This window comes from Musca vetustissima, unplaced genomic scaffold, assembly GCF_032173495.1.
Source record: "Musca vetustissima isolate MV318-11 ecotype Yass unplaced genomic scaffold, APGP_CSIRO_Mvet_v1 utg23152, whole genome shotgun sequence".
In the NCBI taxonomy this organism is placed as follows: Eukaryota; Metazoa; Arthropoda; class Insecta; order Diptera; family Muscidae; genus Musca; species Musca vetustissima.
The window spans coordinates 141,444-163,346 of NW_026877239.1; the positions used below are offsets into that span (position 1 = coordinate 141,444).

Consider the following 21,903-nt stretch of genomic DNA (forward strand, 5'->3'; position numbering starts at 1 on the left):
TGTTGGTTATATTGTGTCGTATTTTTTTTCACTATGATGTTGAGATGTTGAGGGCGGGGGATGGTTTTAGAGATTATAGCAGGATTTTGTTATGGATTTCACAATGGGAAAATATTGAAATAGATAGAGAGCAGTTTTGATTCGGGCTTCTAATCCGCCGGATTTTACATGTTTGTTTCCTATTGAGCAAATTTTTGAGGTTCTAAAAAAAAGAAGAAGAAAAATATTAATTAAATTATTAAAAAAAAATAATAGAAGAAAATTCATATTAATTAAATATATAAAAATTTTTAAGGTCCCTCTTAAAAATATAAGAATTTATTTGGACCCTCAAAAAAAATTATGGACCTATGTGGAACCTCAAAAAATATTAGGGATCTATGTGGACCCTCAAAAAAAATATTACGGATCTATGTGAAACTTCAAAAAATATGTATAAGGGATCTATGTGGACTCTAAAAAGATATTCCATTATAAAACCAGGCTATATAGACCATCAAAAATTATTAGGGACCAATGTGGACCCTATGAAAATATTATATTTTGATAGGGATCTATGTGGACCTGTGTGGTTAGAGATATATGCTACCCAATAGAGCCCTCAATACCATATAACAGCCTTTTTGATTGAAAACCGTACTCAAAATATCGAAATTTCGGATGTTAGGTTATATGGGAACTATCCGGAAAAATGGACAAATACCGATAATTTTTGATAGGGAGATTTGCTACCCAATAAGAACCCAAAATATTAAATTACAGGCAATTCGATTGGAAAACATGTGCAAAATTCCCAAAATATGGAAATTCGGGAGGATGGGTTATATGCGGACTACAAGCAAAGAATGTTGATTTGTTAAACAATGCGAACCCATAAAATCAAAATATAGCCTATTAAATTGAAAATCCTGTCCAAAATTTCCAAAATATCGAAATTTGGGATGTTCGGTTATATGGAGACTACCTTGAAAGTAAACCAATTGTAATAATTTTCGGTAGAGAGATTTTCTACCCATTGAGAGAACCAGAGATGGCCTGTCAGAAACAGTGACGTAAATGACATACATTTCCGACGTATAATACATACGTCAGAAACGTCGGAAACCTACCCAAATCCATTAGGTTTTTGACAAAATAGCTATTTCCATTCATCAATTTGAAATTACGCATGCTTTACTTAAATTCAGGGACCGTAACGGTTATAACTTATATCAAATCAGGTAAAAAATAACTGTTATTATGTGACCTAAATAAAAAAATCCACTTTAATTAATTATTTTTTAACGGAAAAAATAAACGTTGATTTTTAACTGTTAAAAATGATTTTTATTTTTTCCGTCAAAAATAAAAGTCTTTTTGGGATTTTTATTTTTTCCGTCAAAAATAAAAGTCTTTTTGGGACTTTTATTTTTTCCGTCAAAAATAAAAGTCTTTTTGGGGTCAAAAATAAAAGTCTTTTTGTGATTTTTATTTTTTCCGTCAGAAAATAAAAGTCTTTTTACGTAAATAAACATATAGAGTTTGGTACCAGTTATATAACCTTTGACCTAATAGTCAGGGGAATGATTCTTTAATTTATATTCATGATTTGGTACACTAGACTATTTTTTAAAAATTTATAACAAATATTTTTTACCTTTGATCTTGATTACTTATGTGTAAACTTATTGTAATAAGGACAGAGATTTATAAATTGTAATTTTATAACTGATTACAAGTTGTATAAACTTCTTTACATAGAAAGAGTTTTATTTCCTGACGGAAAAAATAAAAATCCCAAAATGACTTTTATTTTCTGACGGAAAAAATAAAAATCCCAAAAAGACTTTTATTTTTGACGGAAAAAATAAAAGTCCCAAAAAGACTGTTATTTTTGACGGAAAAAATAAAAGTCCCAAAAAGACTTTTATTTTTGACGGAAAAAATAAAAATCGCAAAAAGACTTTTATTTTTGACGGAAAAAATAAAAATCATTCTTAACAGTTAAAAATCAACGTTTATTTTTTCCGTTAAAAAATAATCCTTAACATGGGAACTGAGAGTGTTTTCTCAAGATCACTCAATATCCTCAATGGGCTCCTCAGTACGAATCTATTGGTATATGACACTATTAGTGTCCCATGTCTCTAACATGAAGATTTTTTTGTTCGCATTTTAAAAAATAACTGTTATTTTCGGTCCCTGCTTAAATTAATATAAAATTTCAAAATGTTCTTCTCAAAAAAATTTTGATATATTTATTAGTTCTACTAGGGAATTGTCAGATATATGTAAAAATAATATATATTCTTGAAAATAAATGTATATGCTGATAATATTGAAATATATGACGTTTACTACATTTTTACATTTTATACAGGTATATGACGTTTTCGACGTTTACACCTTTTTGACAGTCGAAAATCTAAAAATTCGTCACACGGACCATCCCTGGAGAGAACCCTAAATATCAAATTACAGGCAATTCGATTGAAAAATATGCCAAAAATCACAAAATATCGAAATTCGGGATGTTCGGTTATATGGAGACTTAATAATTTTTTTTGTAGAGATGTTAACTGCCCAATGAGCACCCTAAATACCCAATTACAGTCCATTCGGTTGAAATTCTTGTCCAAAATTCCCAAAAAATATCGAAATTTGGAAGGTTAGGCTATATGAGAACTACCCGGAAAAGTGGACCGATATTGATTATTTTTGCTATGAAGATTTGCTACCCTAAATACCAAATTACAGCTAATTCGATTAGAAAACGTCCCAAAAGCCCAGCTCAAAATATCGAGATACAGGAGGTTCGGTTATAAGGGAAGTACCCGGAAAAGTGTGCTGATATTGAGAATTTTTTCTTGGAAGATTTTCTAACCAATAACCACCCAATATATTAAATTACAGTGATTTTGGTTGGAAACCCCGACCAAAATATCGAGATACGCGAGGTTCGGTTTTAATTAAAGTACCCGGAAAAGTGCGCCGATAATGAGTATTGAGTATGCTAGGAATATTAGTTATTCACCTAAGAACCCTAAATACAAAATTTTGTGCCAATTCGTTTTACAAAAACCTTGGTAACCCTGCTGTTTCGTTCCGTTTTAGCGGAAGCTGGAGATTTTTGTTGCTGTTGTTTTTGTTTCAATTTGCCAACAACACCAACGGCGATGATGACGACGACGTCATTGAAATGCATTCATTACACACACACGCACACAGTTCATGTACTGTACTGCAGTGCTGCCTTCTCAGTGTTATTTTTGTTATTGTGGTTTAATTTTTTCTTTTGGAGGGGGATTTTTTTCTATTGTTGGCTGGATGGATGGTTGGTCTGCTTCTTCTTTGTTGAGAGCACGTCAACGCACCAACAAAACACAAACACAGTCACACCTTTGTAAATACACACATATTATTGTTGTTGTTTGTTTTTTTTTTTGCAGTCATAACAAAAAAAAAACAATTGCAGAGACAAAACCTAAACTTGATTGAACAAACTAGGTTTCACTGTTTTTTGAATCATGCATGTATGGTATGTCACTAATAATATTGCTGTTGTTGTTATTTTGATTTACTTTCGCTTTTGATTTGTTGTTGCTGTTGTTGTATTACTTCTATTTTTTAATTTCTTGTTTTTATTCCGTTTTACTTTTAACTCAGAGAGACAGACATTTCACGTAGTGTCTTGCTGGTCTTTTTTTCGTGTGTCTTGCTGGTCTTGTTGTTATTATTGTTACCCACACAATGGGTAACAATAATAACAACAACTAACTGATAAACTTTATTTTTGCATTGCACACTGTTGGCACTCACGCATTATTTGCACTCTTCCCCACTGTCACTCTCTCTCTCTCTCTCCACCTCTCTTAATCAAATCACACAGTTGGTGGAAATATCTTAACAAAAAAAACTAACAACAATTCACTTTCATTTTCTAAGCTGCTGCTACTGGTTCCAAAATAAAAACTATTAAATAATTCCAGTTTAAACAAAACATTTCGTTGTTGTTGTTTTTGTATTATTTCAAAATTTTGTAATCCCCATTCGGTTTGTTGTTGTTTTTGTTGTTAGTGGTTTCCGCTTTCGCCAAACTTACTGCGACTGCTGCTATTGAGCAACATCTTTTGACCTTTTTTGTGGAACAACAAAACGCAAGAATTGTCTTGTCCACTCTCTATCTCCCTCTCCTCTCTCTCTTTCACTAGGGCACTCACACACAACACTCTACCTGTCAGCAGCAGCTTTGCTTGGCAGATGTATATTTTTGGTAAACACACAATAGACAACCCACCAGGCCATCCAGCAAAGCAACACCATGGCTTTTGTGAATGGCATGCCTTGTTTTGTTTTTCTTTTTTTTCACACGTTTCTCCACTCATTTTATACCTTGAATTTTTGTTGAAGTATTCCTCCTTTTCATGATTAGCTTTGTTTTCTTTCACCGTTGCTTTTTATATTCCACGATGATCATATTAACAATTCACATCACACGAAAAATTAGGCGCCTTTTTTGTTGTTGTGTGCAATCGCACAACGAAAAATGAACAACAACAACCCGAGAAACACAAACAACAAACGCATGCACCAGACGCGACGGTTAGACGTTTACACGTTTATAAGTGACCCGACGTTACGTTGTTCACCGTTTAAATTTTGCCAAATGACTGACTGTGACTGAGAGAAGGCAAAAGGCAAACAGCTGGATGGCTTTGACAGCTTTGACAGGGATATAAAGATCGATAATTGAACAATCGATAAATGGCAAAGGAAAGCAGTGAAACAAAACAAATCGTAGGGAATTATTATTGAAATTTATTTTAATAAAAAAAGTAGATTCGGGAAAAATATTTTTTAATGAAATTACGCCTATATAGACACACATATATATTCTTTAATAAATCTACACTTTTAAAGGATTCCAAAAACCCACCTCCATAGGGTGTCAAAAATGGGTATTCTTTAATAAAACCACGCATATGCAGGCCCCTTAAAAATATTCTTTAATAAAACTACGCCTATGTAGGCTCCTTAAAAATAATCTTTAATAAAACCAATCCTATGTAGGCTCCTTAAAAATAATCGTTATTAAAATCACACCTATGTAGGCCCCTTAAAAATGTTCTTTAATAAAACCACGCCTATGTAGGCCCCTAAAAAATATTCTTTAATAAAACCACGCCTATGTAGCCCCTTAAAAATATTCTTTAATAAAACCAGGCCCATGCATGCCCCTTAAAAATATTCTTTAATAAAACCCCGCCTATGTAGGCACCTTAAAAATATTCTTTAATAAAACCACGCCTATGCATGTCCCTTAAAAATATTCTTTAATAAAACCACGCCTATGTAGGCCCCTTAAAAATATTCTTTAATAAAACCACGCCTATGTAGGCCCCTTAAAAATATTCTTTAATAAAACCACGCCTATGTAGGCCCCTTAAAAATATTCTTTAATAAAACCACGCTTATGCATGCCCATTTTGGTTTGGAGAATTTGTTACCCAATGAGAATCCAAAATACCATATTACAGTCACTTCGCTTGAAACATGTGCCTGAAATCCACAAAATATCGAATATTGAAATATGGGAGGTTAGATTATATGGCCACTACCTTGAAAACTGAACCAATATTTAATTTGGGCCCTAAATATCCCTCTGAAAAAATTAATTAAAAAAATCCAAATATCGCCACATGTGATTCGCCTTCTTTAACGTTCGGTAATCGTATTGTTGCTTTACACCCTTATTCGTAACATGGTGTGTCGTAGTGTGTGTGTTCAGTACCAAACCACCTCGTCGTTGAATAACCTATTCCTTCCATACACTGATCAGATTATCCCGGTCTGACAGGACACCAGCTCAAAAATGTTGAGGCAACTACTACGGATATCTTCCAAAAATACCATCACCAACAACAACGTATTAAAATCTTGCACCCAAATGCAATTTTATGTTACGGAACCGCGCGAACATCAGCCCGAAACCCAACAAAAAGAAGACTCTCCCCATGCCCTTTTCTCCAAATACAGCCCGGAGGATGGTGAAAAAATCCTTAAAAGCCTTAACAATTACAATCTAAAGGAGCTTCTGAGGTAGGTCATTTTCAGGATTGGAGAATTTTTTCAAACTTTCTAATTTTTTACACCCATTCCAGTTACGACATTACCAAAGGCAGGGCCAATAAGCTATTGGCATGGCGTATGCGTAATGGTTTACTCTCCAATTTATCCGATATATTTTTGGTAGAAGGTTTTGGTCCCAAGGTGGCCGATAAATTCTATCAAAGTCTGTTGCAAGACCCCACTACCACTGAAGATGCTGGGGAATTGGGTAAAACAAATCGTGCGAGGACAGCACCATTTATCACGCCCACCATAACACCGGAACAACAAATGCAAATCAAATCATGTGTTTCGGTTCGGGTGGGTGTCAATAGTGTGACCTGGTCTCGATTACAGTTGCCCCCAGCGGATAGTAATGAACCATGTCAATTGACCCATTGGCATCATCATGAGATCTCAGAGAAAAAATTACATTTACACGAACTAATACAGCGATGCTTGTATGTGAATCATATGATTCCAGATGCCGATTGTTATCTCTTTGAAAATCCCCAAATGGCTCAGGCCAGCAACAATCCCGGCAGTGTGGAACAGCAGAATATAAATATACAAAAGGCTCAGGTGACAGCCGTGATGGGGTATGCCTTGGCTTCACGACACAATGCACACCAGGAGACTAATACCAACAATGAAGAGGAGGGGGAGGTGGAGTCCAATACCTCTCCCAAATCTGCCCTACTTTTCTATGTTCGACGTTTCTTGACAGCCCGCCTCTTTAACCACTTGGTCGGCACGGAACGCATTTCATCCGAGGACACCATCATAAATATGATGCGTACCTATTATAATATCAACGATCTAGTCATTGATGAGGAGGCGGAATTAAAGCCCCAGGTTGCAGCAGCACATGCAGCTACGGGGTCTGCAGATGAAACATCAAATAATAATACCTCCATAAGGGGCAATGTCCAATTTCCCATGGAACTGAGGCATATGTTTTCCAAATCATTACGTTATCATCGGGAATTTCTGGGTCAGGCCTTACTTTTAAATCTGGCCTTTGTACGATTGGTTTTACTACAAGATCCCGAAAGTATAGCTAAGGTTTCGAGGGGTAATAAAACGAAAAATGGTACAACAAATACGGAAATTTAAAATGTTATTTTGTGTATTTTACAAATTTTATAAAATAAATTGTTGTTGTTGTATTTTTTATTAAAAGTGGAGATTTTTTCACAGCCATAATCGGGGAGGGGATTTTTTAAATATTTGGTATTTTGGGTTTTTTTTTGGCGTAGACCCGAATTGTCTATAATTTGGTATTACCAAAAATTATCAATATTGGTCCATTTTAAGGGTAGTCCCCATATAATGTTACATCCGAACATTTGCTTTTTGGAGAATTCAGGTTCGATTTTCAATCGATTCTGCTTTATTTCGGTACTTTGGGTTTTCATAGTGTAGAATATCTTCCTACTAAGAATTATTAATGTTGGTCCATTTTTTACAGTTGTCTCCATATAACTGTACCTCCATTTTTCGGTATTTTGGGGATTTTCGGCACATTTTTTAACCGATTTGGCTGCAATTTGGTACATTGTGTTCTCATTGGGTAGCAAACCTCCCTACCAAAAATGTTCGATATCGGCCCACTTTTTAGGATAGTCCCCATGTAAAGGTACCCCAAAATGTTCGATATTTTGGCGATATTATGCATGTTTTTTAAACGAATTGGCTTCAAATTTGTTATTTTGAGTTTCCTCCTACCAAAAATTATCAATATTGGTCTATTTTTAAGGGTAGTAAGAGTTACCTCCAAATTTTACTTTTTGGAGATTTTAAGTAAGTTGTTTGAACCGATTTGTCTATAATATGGTATTTTGGATTCTTAATAGATAGCAAATCTCGTTATCAACAATTATTACGATTGGTCCACCTTTAAGGGTAGCTCCCATATAAGTTTACCCTCCAAAGTTCGTTTTTTGGAGTTTTTAGCACGTTTTTCGAATCAAATTGGTTGTAGTTTGGTATTTTGGGTTGTCATTAGGTAACAAACGCTCTACCAAAAATTATAAATAAGGGTCCACTTTTGGGGGTAGCTCCCAAATAAGCCAACCACAAAATTTCGATATTTTGGCAGTTTGGACACGTCTTTGAATCGAATAGCCTGTAATTTTGTATTCTTATTGGGTGTCAAAACTTCCCACCAAAAACTATTGAAATCGCTCCACAATTTAAGATAGCTCTCACACAAAGTTAGCTCCTAAATTTCGATTTTTGAAGATTTTAGGCTCGTTTCTCAATAGAATTGTATAGAATTTGGTATTTTGTATTCTCATTAGGTAGCAAATCTCCATACCAAAAATGATCAATATTTGACCATATAAAGCTCCATTCAGGCACCTATAAAGACTCCTTTCAGGTATTTATAAAGACTCTTTCCTACTTGCCTATAAATCTTCTCGTTTAGAGGTCTTTCTAGGCATCTATAAAGACTATTTTCTAGTTTAGTCGCCTATAAATACTCCCTTCAAGGCCTCCCAGCCGTCTATAAAGGCTCCTTTCTAGACTCCTTTCAGGCGCATATAAAGTCTTATTTCAGGCACCGATAAACCCTTCTTTCTAGGCCTCTATAAACACTTCTTTATAGACGCCTTTTAAGAATACTTTATAGTCGCCTTTTAAGAATGCTTTCAGGCACCTATAAAGACTCCTTTCAGGCAACTATAAAGACTCTTTTGAGACCTTTCTAGTCGCCTATAAATTCTTTTTTTAAAGTCCTCTATAACGAATGTATCTTAGTCGTTTTTAAAGACTCGCATATAAAGACTCCTTTCAGGTACCTATAAAGACTCCTTACCTTACCAGGTACCTATAAAGACTCTTATAAAAATATAATTTCAGTCGCCTAAAGCCTGTTTTTCGTTCGTCTGTAGGTGCTAATTCCGAGCGTCTATAAGACACCTTTCCCGCCTTCTTTTGTGTCTTCTATTAAATCCTTTTCGTGGGACCTTCCTATATTTTTCCCCACCTTCACATTTTGTTTAATCGAATTTTGTGAACTTCGTGAACTCAACGAACTAGCTAGCTAGCATGAATATATCGGTACATAGTTCCGATCGTTCATTTGTTCACCGCGGAGTTCGTTTCGTTCGGTTTGAACTAGTTCTCTGTCGTTCGTTCAGCGGAACGATACAGCTCTAGAGTAAACACGTCACAAGAAAGGAAAGGAAAAAAAAACACCACACGTAAAATCCAAAAATTTAGAACTCAATTAATTATTAGTAGATCCAAACGGAGGAAAATAACCTGTAAAAGCTAAATTTAATTAATTTATTTTATAATTAATTAAAACAAATTTGGAACCACTCCAGCAAAAAATACAACGAAGCCAGAACACCAATCTAACACAAAGAATATATTCCAAAATTTCCAACAACAACGAAAGGAAAAAAGAACACACATTTGTTCGTAACCCCCCGCCAACCAAGCACCTATTGTCATTTGATTGCCTAGCTAACATCCACCAGACGACAGACACATTTTGAGCCCCCCTTCAAAAAGAGCTGATGAAATATAATTAACAAAAAACAACAACTAATTGTTTCGGAATCGAATTGGCAAACATACACACCCATCAGCCGTTGCAGCAGAATCATCCACAGAATCATCGATATGGCCAACCAACAATCAGCGGGACCCACAAAACAACAAATGGAGGCGGTCTTTAGTCGCCTTAGATCCCAACCTGCAAATAAAGTAAGTTTCCCTAACAAGGTTCTACTACTTAGCGGAAGAAGAAGCAGAAAAAGAAGAAGTAGACGGTCGAGGTTAAATCAGGTTATGAGTTAGCTTACAAGGTCAATTATATATTTTGATCTATATAGCGTTTTTATAGTAGTGACCCTGATCTATTGGGGGTAAGGGTAGTAAAATGGTAAAAAAGAGGCTTTATAGGTGAGGGGTATATGGAGGAGAGTCTTTATTGAGGAAAAGAAAAGAGGCGACTATATGGGGCTATAAAGGAGTCGTTATAGGTGCCTGAAGGGAGTATTTATAGGTGCCTGAAAGAAGTCTCTATAGGGGCTGAAAAGGAGTGTTAAAAGGCGACTATAATGGAGCCTTTATAATGGGCTAGAAAGGAGGGTTTATAGGCATCATGTAGAAAGGAGGTTTATCAGGTACCCTTTATGGGTACCTGAAAAGAGTCTATAGGTGCCTGAAAGGAGCCTTTATAGACGCCTAGAAAGGATTATTTATAGGTCCTTGAAAGAAGTTTTTATAGACGCCTAAAAGGAGTCTTTTGAGGTAATCTTATAACGGAGCTACCCTTAAATGTGGACCGATTTTGATAATTTTTGTTAGGAAGGTTTAACACCTGATGAATATCCGAAATACCAAATTACAGACAATTCGATTAAAAACCTGCTTAAAATCTCCAAAAATCGAAGGAGGTAACGTTATATGGGAGCTACCCTGAAAATTGAACCGTTATTAATAATTTTTGGTATGGACATGTGAGACCCCATTAAAACTTGAAATACTAAACTGCAGCTAATTCGGTTGAAAATCATGCCTAAGCCGCACGAAATACCGAAATTTTAAGGTTTCCTTATATGGGAGCTACCCTTAAAAGTGGACCGATTTTTGATAATTTTTGTTGTAGAGGTTTGACACACAATCAGTATTCAAAATACAAAATTACAAATAATTCGATATAAAACTGCTTAAAGTCTCCATAAATCGAATTTTGGGAGGTTAAATTATATAGGAGCTACCCTTAAATGTGGACCGATTTTGATAATTTTTGGTGGGCAGGTTTGACACCCAATGAGAATCCGAAATACCAAATTACGGACAATTCGATTAAAAAAATGTGCCTTAAATCTCTAAAAATCGAAATTTGGGAGGTAAAGTTATATGAGAGCTTCCCTAAAAATTGCAATAATATCGATCATTTTTGGTAGGATGATGTGACACCCCATGAGAACCCAAAATACCAAATTACCGTTATTAATAATTTTTGGTAGGAAGGTTTGACGCCTGATGAGAATTCGAAATAGCAAATTACAGACAATTCGATTAAAAACCCCTGCGTAAAATCTCCAAAAATCGAACATCCGCCTTTTATACCCGATCATAATTTTATTTTAATTTATTATTTTTTATTTCCAGGCCTGTTTTGATTGTGGTGCCAAGGCACCCACCTGGGCCACTGTTACCTATGGTGTTTTCATTTGTATCGATTGTTCCGCGGTACATCGCAGTTTGGGTGTCCATTTGACCTTTGTACGTTCAACTAATTTGGATACAAATTGGACATGGCTGCAGTTGCGTCAAATGCAAGTTGGCGGTAATGCAAATGCCAATGCCTTCTTTCGTCAACATAATTGCAACACAACAGATGCTCAGCAAAAATATAATTCCAGAGCAGCACAATTGTATCGCGATAAATTGCAGCAATTAGCCCAGCAGGCAATGAAGGTGCATGGGACAAAGGTGAGAACGATTTTTAATTGTTATATTTTTTGTTTTGTTCCCGTTTTTGTTAATTTTGTTAAACTAACATGTTTGATTTTGCTTTCAAATTGGGTTTCAAACTAATCTCTACCCTCCATACCCCCTGTATAAAAAAAAACCCCATTGCAGCTCTTTTTGGATGGTACATCGGAGAAACCCGAAAACAATGATAACAACAAAGAAGTGGACTTCTTTGAACAATGCCATAATGATAACAATAAGGACACGTTTAATCATGATAATAACAATACGCAAAGCAATATTGAAAAGGTAAGTAAAATACAAGTTTAAATAAAAACAACAACAATTACGAATGCAATGCATGTTGTTTTGTGTTATTGGTTTTTTTGAAAACTCTTTAAAATTCTGATATTAATACCGAATACAAATCTGCTTCTTCTTCTTTACCAGATTGATATCTCCTTGAAGCCCTCAACACCAACACCCACCGCTGATAAACAACCACAATTGAATGCTGGTGCTCCAAGTGTTGATCTTTTAAATTCCGTGGTGAATACACCAACATCGGGGGGTACACCCTCAATTGGTGTACGCAAAATACAACCCAAAAAGGGTGGGGTAAGTTGTCCGCAAATATATTAAAAAAAAAAAAAAACAATTGTTCTAATTTTCATTTTCCACCCCTCTTCACAGTTGGGCGCCCGCAAAGTTGGCGGCCTGGGTGCCACTAAAGTCAAAACCAATTTTGCTGAAATTGAACAACGTGCCAATATGGCCAATCAGCTCAAGGAGTCTCCAATTGTGCCTGATAAACCTTTAAGTGCGGAAGAGGAAATCGAATCGGTTGCCAGCATGCGTTTAGCCTATCAAGATCTATCGTTGAAGAAGAGCCAGGAAGAGGCCCGAATGAAAAATATCGATCCCATTAAGGCCAAACAAATGGAACGTTTGGGTATGGGTTTCAATTTGAAGGGGTAAGTTGCAAGGAAATGTTGAGGTTACCTTATATGGGAGCTACCTTTAAAAGTGACCGGATTTTGATAATTTTTGGTGGGAAGGTTTTTGACACTCAATGAGTATTCAAAATATCAAACTACAGACACTTCGATTCAAAAAACGTGCCTAAAAGCTCCAAAAATCGAAATTTGGGAGATAACGCTATATGGGAGATACATCGAAAAGTGGACCAATATTGATAAGTTTTGTGTATGGACATGTGACACCCCATGAAAACTCAAAATACCAAAGTACCGCTAATTCGGTTGAAAATCGTGACTAAGCCCCTTGAAATACCGACATTTTGGGGTTTACCTTATATGGGAGCTACCCTTTAAAGTGGATCGATTTTGATCATTTTTGGTGGGAAGGTTTGATACCCCATGAGTATACAAAATATGAAATTACAGACAATTCGATTCAAAAAATGTGTCTAATATCTCCAAAAATCGAAATTTGGGAGGTAATGCTATATGGGAGCTACCCTAAAAAATAGACCGATATTTATAATTTTTGTTATGAAGATGTAACATCCTATTAGAACTCAAAATACCAAATTACAGCTAATTCGGTTGATAATAGTACCTAAGCACCCCGAAATACCGAAATTTTAAGGTTACCTTATATGGGAGCTACCCTTAAAAATTACCCAATTTTGATAATTTTTGGTGGAAGGGTTTGACACCTCATGAGTATACAAAATATCAAATTACAGACAATTCTATTCAAAAAATGTGTCTAATATCCCCAAAAATCGAAATTTGGGAGGTAACGTTATACGGGAGCTACCCCGAAAAAGGGCCGATATTTATAATTATTGGTATGGAGATTTGTTAGCAAATGACAATAAAAAACATCAAATTACAAGCAATTCGTTGAAGAACGTACCCTAAACACCCAGAATATCGAAATTTTGAGGTTACCTTATATGGGAGCTACCCCGAAAAGTGAACCAATCTTAATAATTTTTTATAACGAGATTTGCTATCTATTGAGAATTCAAAATATCAAATTACAGCCAATTCGGTTTGAAAACTTGCTCAAATTCCTCAAAAATCGTAATTTGGGACGTAATCTTATATGGGAGCTACCCCGAAAAGTGGACCGATATTAATAATTTTTTGTAGGGAGATTTGCTACCCAATGAGAATGCAAGATACCAAAACATAGCAGAATCGGTAGAAAATCAATCCTAATCTCACCAAAAAAGAGAAAATTTGAAGATAACATTATGTGGGAGCTACCCTAAAAAGTGGACCAATATCGATAATTTTTGGTAGGAAGATGTAACACCTCATGAAAATTGAAAATACCAAATTACAGGCAATTCGGTTGAAAAATGTGCCCAAGCCCCCCACTTCTATACTACCTTCCTAATGATTTTTAGCCTCTGAATTTATTTTCTAATTCCTTTTTCCATTTATTTTTCTCTTTTTCTCCTTTCAGCTCTGATATTTCCCATTCCGTTTTGAGTGACATGGAGACCATACAACAGGCTCCGGCCCCAAAATCATCGGCCATCACATCCTCATCATCGAAAATGTCGGCATTCGATAATGATAGTTTCTTTAATGATTATTCCACCAGTATGTATAGTGGTAGCGGCAATGGAGGTTTCTCCAACTCCTCCTCCACATCGAATAAAATCGATAAACAAGAATTGGAAATGATGGGCTTTGAGACAATCGAACCCATTGGCTCGTCTCATTCAAATATTACATCGATGTTTAGTGGTGGTGCAGCAGCGGATACCAAACCCAAAACCCCAACAACTTCCGTGAGCAGCAGCTATTCCCGTAAACCTGGCCCCCAATCGATTAGCAAACAAAGCTATGAGGAAAATTCGGCCCAAAAGAAATTCGGCAGTGCCAAGGGTTTTGGCTCCGATCAATTCTTTAATGATGGCCAATCGCGTGATGATATTTCCTCGAATTTGTCAAGATTCCAAGGTTCATCATCGATATCATCGGCTGATTATTTTGGTGATGGTTCGAGTCAAAGTAGCCGAGGGGGTTCAAGGGGTAATGGTGGGTATTTGGATTTTTTTTTAATTTTTTTTTAATTTTTTTTAATGGAATTTTTGTTGTCGTTGTTTTTTATAGCCTACAACACCGGTGTGGTGAACTTCCAGGCCCCCGATTTGGATGATGTCAAGGAAAGTGTACGCCAGGGTGTCCACAAAGTTGCCGGCCGTCTCAGCAATTTGGCCAATGATGTTATGTCTTCGCTGCAGGATAAATATGGTTACTGATAGTGTTTAGTTTTGGGATTTTGTTTTTTATAACAACAACAATATAAATGTTTTGCTTTAGTTAATATGTAATTTTTTTAAATTTAAATTTTTTTTAATTTCAATTTTTTTTTTAATTTCAAAAAAATGTAATCCTCCCTTCCCCCCCTCTATGTCCATGATATTGTATTGTTAGTAGTATTTTAAATATTTTCTTCATTGCCTTTAGATTTCAAAACAACACCAATACCTATTTTCTTCTTCTTCCTTTCTACTGGGTATAACCACCATTAAAAAAAAAAAACAAAATGAAAGAAATGAAAAAAAAATAATTAAAAAATTCCATTTTTTTAAATACTAAGAGAGTTTTTATTATAATTAAATAAAAAATGTTTTCAGTTCAAAACATGCTGTCAATATACATACATATAAACATGAATATTAAAACAACAAAAAATATAAATAATAAATAAAAATAAACGTAATTATTACTTTTAATTAAAAAAACCCGAATATATATGCGGAACAAAAAGTGCGATACACTGAAAAAAATCCAAAACTTATATGCGAAAAACCCTCAACGTATAGTGCACCTCTTTAACAAAAAAAATCTGTTATGTTATATACTATATATATATATATTTAGCTATACAACAACAAAAAGAAAAATGTATATGTAAACAATGAAACCCTATAAAAAAAAACTTTTGAACCACGATGATTATAATAATAAAATCAACAAAACAATATTGAACTTCCCATTTTGAAAAAAATAAAATATTTTTTAATTTTTTCGTAGACTATAAGAAATATGTAAATCGTTTGAAAAACTTCCTTAAAATCCCCAAAAAAATCGAATTTAAAAGTGATCCGATTTTGATAATTTTTGGTGGGAAGGTTTGACACCCAATGAGAATCCATAATACCAAACTACAGCCAATTCGATTCAAAAATGTGCCCAAAATCTGAAAAAATCGAAATTTTATAGATAACTTTGTGTGGGAGCTACCCCTAAACGTGAACCAATTTTGATAATTTTTGGTGGGCAGGTTTGATACCCAATGAGTATACCAAATACCAAATTACAGACAATTCGATTCAAAAACATTCCTAAATTCTTCAAAAATCGAAATTTGGGAGGTAACCTTGTGTGGGAGCTACCCTTTAAAGTGGACCAATTTTGATCATTTTTGGTAACGAGATTTGTTATCCAATGACAACCCAAAATATCAAATTACAGACAATTTGAGTCATAAACGTGCCTAGAATCACCAAAAATCGAAATTTGGGAGGTAACCTTATCTTCTCCCAAAAGTGGACCAATATTAATAATTTTTGGTAGGAGGATTTGTTACCCAATGACAACCCATAAATCCAAATTACAGACAATTCGCTTCAAAAAAGTGCCGAAAATCTCAAAAAATCGAAATTTGGAGGGTAACCTTATATGGGAGCTACCCTAAAAAATTTACCAATATTGACAATTTTTGGTGAGTAGGTTTGACAGCCAATGTGTATACAAAATACCAAATTGCAGACAATTCGTTTCAAAAAAGTGTCGATAATCTTAAAAAATCGAAATTTGGAGGGTAACCTTATATGGGAGCTACCCTAAAAAGTGGACCAATATTAATAATTTTTGGTATGGAGATTTGACACCCAATAAGAATAAAAAATACCAAATTACAGACAATTCGATTTACAAACGTGTCTGAAATCTTCAAAAATCGAAATTTGGGAGGTATCCTTATTTGGAGGTATCCCTAAAAGTGGTCCAATTTTGATAATTTTTTGTGGGCAGGTTTGGCACCACATAAGTATACAAAATACCAAATTGCAGACAATTCGATTAAAAAATGTACCTTAAATCTCCAAAAATCGAAATTTGGAGGGTAACGTTATATGGAAGCTACATTGAAAAGTGGACCAATATTGAAAAATTTTGGTATGAAGATTTGATAGTCAATGAAAATCCAAAATACGAAATTACAGACAATTCGGTTGAAAAACGTACTCAAAACACCCATTATACCGAGATTTTGAGGTTATCTTGTATGGGAGCTATTCTTAAAGTATTGATAATTTTTGGTAACGAGATTTCCTATCTATTGAGAAATCAAAATATCAAATTACAGCAATTTTGGTTGAAAAATTTGGCCAAACTCCCAAAATATCGAAATTTCGGAGGTAAGGTTATATGAGAGCTGCATCGAAAAGTCGACCGTTATTAATAATTTTTGGTATGGAGATTTGCTACCTAATGAGAATCCAAAATACCAAATTAGAGTCATTTCGGTTGAAAAACTTGCCCAATCTACTAAAATATCGAAATTTCGAAGGTAACATTATATGGGAGCTACCCTTAAAAGTGGACCAATTTAGATAAATTTTGGTATGGAGATTTGTTACCCACTGAGAATCCAAAATACCAAATTATAGGCAATTCGATTCACAAAGGCGCCCTAAAATTTTTGAAAAATTTCGTAAATTTTTTTGGAAATCAAAAGACAAGATTTTTAAAGGATACAATATTTTATTATTTTTTTTGTTCGTTTTTTTTTTGTTTTTAGTTTTCGATTTCGTTATTACAATTGGACTAAATTTGAAAAAAATTCGAAAAATTAAAAAAGTCTGTTCATTTCTTTAAAAAAATCAGGGCAGAGAATTATGGCTTAGAAAAAAATATGTGTGTGTGTTGACAAATGTGCATGTGTGCGTGAATTGGTGTGCACTTAATGGAATTTGCCGGGACGAACACGGGCACGTACGGTATCAGGAGAACCATAAGCGATGGCATGGCTGGTAGCCGAACCACCTTCACCGGTGCTGAAGGAGTTGGCAATGGCAATGGCGCCACCGCTGGTGCCACCGAAGTTAATTGGGAAGAAGGTACCGGCAGGCAATGGTTTATCAGCCTTAGGAGCAGCAGCTGTTGGGGCCTTGGCGGGTTTCTTAACGGCTGGGCGGCGAGCTGGAGCTACGGGCACTTCGTATTCATCCTCCTCATCGGCAACTTCTTCCTCTTCAACAGATTGATCCAATTCAACGTAGACCTTCTTCTTGGAGGGCAAATAACGTTTGGCGGGCTTGGCAACAGGAGCGATGGGAGCGGGGGCGGGCAATTCAGCGGCGGCTACAGGGGCTTCAGCGACCTCAGGAACTTCAGCAGCGGCGGCTGGTTGTTCAGCTTCATAGACAGCGGCTTCTTCAGCGGAGGCGGCAACAGCGGATTCTTCAGCGGCAGCTTCGAAGTTATAGTCACGTGGAACCTTGGCAGCTTCATCGGCAACTTCATTTTCTTCGGCCACAATGTCAACTTCGGCGGGTACAGCGGCAACGGGAACAACAGGTACAGCTTCACCCGAGGCGGGGTAGGCTTCAGCTTCGCTCAACACCTCTTCACCATGTTCGACGGAAACATCAACAGCGGGACCTGCGGCGGCAACATCAGCTTCTGCGTGATTACAATCTTTGGTTTAGAATCGGAAGGAAATAGGAGGTTAGAGAATATTGGGGGAGAGGGATGCGAGTTCGTCTTACCTTTCAAATAGGTACCAGTGGCAACGGTCTCACCGGCTACCAAAGCTTCGGCGGCCTGGGTGGAGCGAGCAAAGGGACGGGCTGGCTGAACATATTGGACGTACATCATGCGCTGGGGAGCGGTGTAGTAGGCAGTGGGCTGTTGATAGTAAACCATCCCTAGAGAGAGAGTAAAGAGAGACAGAGAGAGAGAGAGTGAGATGGTGAGAGAGGCAACATTTAATAGTGGAGACTAAATTGAGAGATATTTTTTTTTCTTGAGGAGACAATGACGAAAGTGGAGACTTTTTGAGAAATTGGAAACTTTTTGGAGAAAATGTAGATTTTTTGAAAAAGTGGAGACTTTTTGAAAAAGTGGAGAAAGTGTGGATTTAGAGAGAGAGAGAGAGAGAGTGAGATGGTGAGAGAGGCAACATTTAACAGTGGAGACTAAATTGAGAGATATTTTTTTCTGGAGGAGACAATGACGAAAGTGGAGACTTCTTGAGAAATTGGAAGCTTTTTGGATAAAATGTAGATTTTTTGAGAAAGTGGAGACTTTTTGAAAAAGTGGAGATTTTTTGAGAAAGTGGAGATCTGGTGAAAAAGGGGATTTGTTAGAGAAAGTGGAGACTTTTTGAGAAATGGGATTTGGTTAAAATTATTTAAATAATGTGAAGACTTGGTCAGATGTACTAATAAAATTTGTAGAAAATTTCAAAGTTGTTTGAAAAAAAGTGGAGACTTCTTAATTTTTTTTCAAAAAATGGAGACTTGCTCAAATATATGTTTTAGGACTTTTAAAAATCTCTCAATAAATTGACGATTTGATTAAAAGTATAAAAAAAATTTGGAGTCTGAGTCCGATGTACTAATAAAATTGTAAAAAAGGGTAGACTTCCTAATTTTTTGTTGTCAAAAAATGTGGAGACTTTTTGAAGTCTTCCAAATATACTGGAGACTTGGTTAGATATACAAATAAAACTGGTATAACATTTCAAAGTCGTTTGAAAAAAGTGGAGACTTCTTAAAAAGGGGTTTTAAAAAAATTTTGGATACTTTTTTAATATTTAAAAAAAATGAACAGGAATGAATAACTATTTTAGGATTTGTGGGCTTAATAAAAATTATTTTAAAATTTTGGAGACTTTAAAAAAATTCTCCAAAAATTGGAGACTTGGTTCAAATTATTTTAATAAGTTGAGACTTTGTTAATATCATTTAAAAAATGGAGGCTTTGTAAAAAATGGAAAATTATTTAAAAATAGTGGAGACTTCTTATTTTTTTTTCAAAACTATGAAGAATTTTCCATAATTTTATTTTAAAGTGGAGAGTTGGTCAAAAGTATTAACTGAAGATTATTGCAAAATTGTTAGAAAAAAATGTGGAGACTTTTTAATGTGGCTACTTTTAATTATTCAAAAATTGTGGAGACTTCTTAATTTCTTTTCGAAACTATGAAGATTTTTTCATTTATGTTTTACAGTGGTCTAAAGTTTTAATGGAAGATTATTTAAAAATTGTTTGAACAAATTTGGAGACTTTTTAGTTTTTTTACAAAAAGTCTCCACTTTTTGTTAAAATTATTAAAAAAATGGAGACATTGTCAAAAATCTTTTCTAGAACTTATTTTCTGAAAGAAAAATATTTAGAAATTGTGGAGACCAGACTCTAAAAAATTGGAGACTTGGTTAAAATTTTTAAAAAAGTGGAGACTTTTAAGTAAATTTTCCATATAATGTGAGATCTTTTTTAAAATTATTTTAAAAATGTGGAGACTTGGTGAAAAACGTAACAAATTTAGCTATGAAAAAGTGTAGACTTTTTGAAAATTTCAAATTTCCTTCAACATTATAGTGATGTAATTTGTAGAGTTTTATTATAAGACACTCGGAGCTGGATTTTTTCACATCAAAAATTTTTTGGAGACTTTTTTCTGAACAATTTTTTTGGAGTGTAATTTTTTTACATTTTTGTAACAAAAATTATGATTTTCCACCACACATTTTTTTTAATTTTTTAACACTTTTTCACAATATTTTTTTTTTGAATTTTTTTTCACTTTAAATATTTTATAAAAAATTTTATTTAAAAAAAATAAAAAGAATATCACATACTTTTCTTGGCTGGCAAGGCACTGCCGCTGGCAACAAGGGCCACAATGGCGATCAAGGCAACACTGAATTTCATTGTGTTCGAGTTATGGAGTATCCTTCAAAAAAATTTGATTTACACTCGAAAAAATTATTTCGTAATTTCGTATTTTTTTCACCGATCAACACTGGAGCTAAACTTAACTCTTAAGTTTCCACCAAAGAAATGATGTCTTGACCATGATTTGTGTTAGATTTATATAGCGGCGACGAGGCAATGAGAAGGCAAATGAAAAAAAAAATACAAAAATAAAAAAGTGTCAACCAAAAAGCAACAACAACAAACATTAATGTCCGCTTAAATGGCAAAAAAATCGCACATATCAATTTTGCCGTTCGCTCGCTCTATTCCAATTCGGCATATTCTTCCAATAGTTTTTTTTGTTGTTGTTGGTTTCTTCTTCTTTTTGTTTTTGTGGGATTTGTGGGCTACTCTACTTTGCTCTACCCATGATCATGATCGGTAGCCGGTAGCGTCATCATCAATCGCCCAATAATCACCCACTTAACATTCAGGGAATGTTCTCACCAGCTACTCAGCCAGCCGGCGAGCTAAGCGAGGCAACTCCATTACCATAATGAAGAAGAGCGGATCCCATGCTTAATACTGAATCGTATCTGTCTTAGTATTACCTTGTTTGCATGTGGAGCTAGTTTTACAAGGCATGGATTTTTTTAAAAATATTTTTTCAAGTAACCACAAGGCGTGGATTTTTAAAAAAAATCAGTTAAGATTTTCCCTAAGATACCTAAATTTAGAAAAGTTTTCTTCAACAAAATTGAATTCAGCTATGTTTTGCTATAGAAAAAATGCTATTCAGCTAACTTTTATTAGGGATCAATTCATCTAAAATTTTCCAGAGAAAAGCTCAACTCAGCAACATTTTTCTAAGGAAAAACTCATCACGGCTAGTTTTTTTCTTTGGAAGACCAAATTCAGCTAACTTTTTCCATCGTGAAACGCAATTCAGCTAACCTTTTATATTGAAAAACGCAATTCAGCTAACTTTTTATATTGAAAAACTTAATTTATCAACATTTTTGTATAGACAATAGCAATAAAGTAGCATTTTTCTATAGAAAAGCTAAATTCAGCTACATTTTTCTATCGGTAAACTCAATTCAGCTAACTGTTATTAATGAAAAACAATATTTACCACCAGTTTTCTACCGATAAATTCAATTCAGCTACATTTTTCTTTTAAAGAAAGTAATCTCAGCTATTTTTATATATCGAAAACATAAATTCAGCTAACTTTTTCGGTACATAACTCAATTCAGCTAAAATTTTCTTTAGAAAAACTCAATTCAGCCAAATGATTTGTTCGAAAACATTAATTCAGCAACATTTTTCTATTAATGAACACAATTCAGCTGTTATTTTGTATTAAAAAACTCAATTTAGCTAACATTTTATATCGAAAAACTCAACCCCGGCATTAAAAATCTCAATTCAGTTATCTTTCTTCATCGAA

The 21,903-nt window shown here is 34.8% G+C and overlaps 3 protein-coding genes across 3 annotated transcripts; 2 read left to right on the forward strand and 1 right to left on the reverse strand.

Annotated features, from left to right (window-relative positions):
* Positions 1-5,926: 5,926 nt before the first annotated feature.
* Positions 5,927-7,572, forward strand: LOC133321834 (uncharacterized). Its single transcript, XM_061530905.1, has 3 exons — positions 5,927-6,078; positions 6,141-7,180; positions 7,559-7,572. Exons 1-3 carry the CDS (start codon positions 5,927-5,929, stop codon positions 7,570-7,572), a joined length of 1,206 nt encoding a protein of 401 aa, XP_061386889.1.
* A 2,151-nt stretch (positions 7,573-9,723) lies between these two features.
* On the forward strand, positions 9,724-14,784 carry LOC133321835 (ADP-ribosylation factor GTPase-activating protein 2). Its single transcript, XM_061530906.1, has 7 exons — positions 9,724-9,807; positions 11,224-11,547; positions 11,698-11,838; positions 11,980-12,147; positions 12,223-12,503; positions 13,972-14,552; positions 14,628-14,784. Exons 1-7 carry the CDS (start codon positions 9,724-9,726, stop codon positions 14,774-14,776), a joined length of 1,728 nt encoding a protein of 575 aa, XP_061386890.1. The 3' UTR covers positions 14,777-14,784.
* A 2,703-nt stretch (positions 14,785-17,487) lies between these two features.
* LOC133321837 (uncharacterized) lies at positions 17,488-20,466 on the reverse strand. The gene is made up of 3 exons (XM_061530907.1): positions 20,393-20,466; positions 18,296-18,454; positions 17,488-18,224 (listed from the first exon to the last, which is right to left on the reverse strand). The coding sequence occupies exons 1-3, from the start codon at positions 20,463-20,465 to the stop codon at positions 17,488-17,490; spliced, it is 969 nt and encodes a 322-aa protein (XP_061386891.1). The 5' UTR covers position 20,466.
* Between the last annotated feature and the right edge of the window lie 1,437 nt (positions 20,467-21,903).

Coding starts and splice junctions, on each gene's coding strand:
- LOC133321835 (XM_061530906.1), top strand. CDS start 9,724: ATGGCCAACCAACAATCAGCGGGACCCACAAAACAACAAATGGAGGCG. Junction 11,548..11,697: donor TGAAGGTGCATGGGACAAAG/GTGAGAACGATT, acceptor ACCCCATTGCAG/CTCTTTTTGGATGGTACATC. Junction 11,839..11,979: donor CGCAAAGCAATATTGAAAAG/GTAAGTAAAATA, acceptor CTTCTTTACCAG/ATTGATATCTCCTTGAAGCC.
- LOC133321837 (XM_061530907.1), bottom strand. CDS start 20,465: ATGAAATTCAGTGTTGCCTTGATCGCCATTGTGGCCCTTGTTGCCAGC. Junction 18,455..20,392: donor TGCCTTGCCAGCCAAGAAAA/GTATGTGATATT, acceptor CTCTCTCTCTAG/GGATGGTTTACTATCAACAG. Junction 18,225..18,295: donor CACTGGTACCTATTTGAAAG/GTAAGACGAACT, acceptor TCTAAACCAAAG/ATTGTAATCACGCAGAAGCT.
- LOC133321834 (XM_061530905.1), top strand. CDS start 5,927: ATGCAATTTTATGTTACGGAACCGCGCGAACATCAGCCCGAAACCCAA. Junction 6,079..6,140: donor AATCTAAAGGAGCTTCTGAG/GTAGGTCATTTT, acceptor CACCCATTCCAG/TTACGACATTACCAAAGGCA.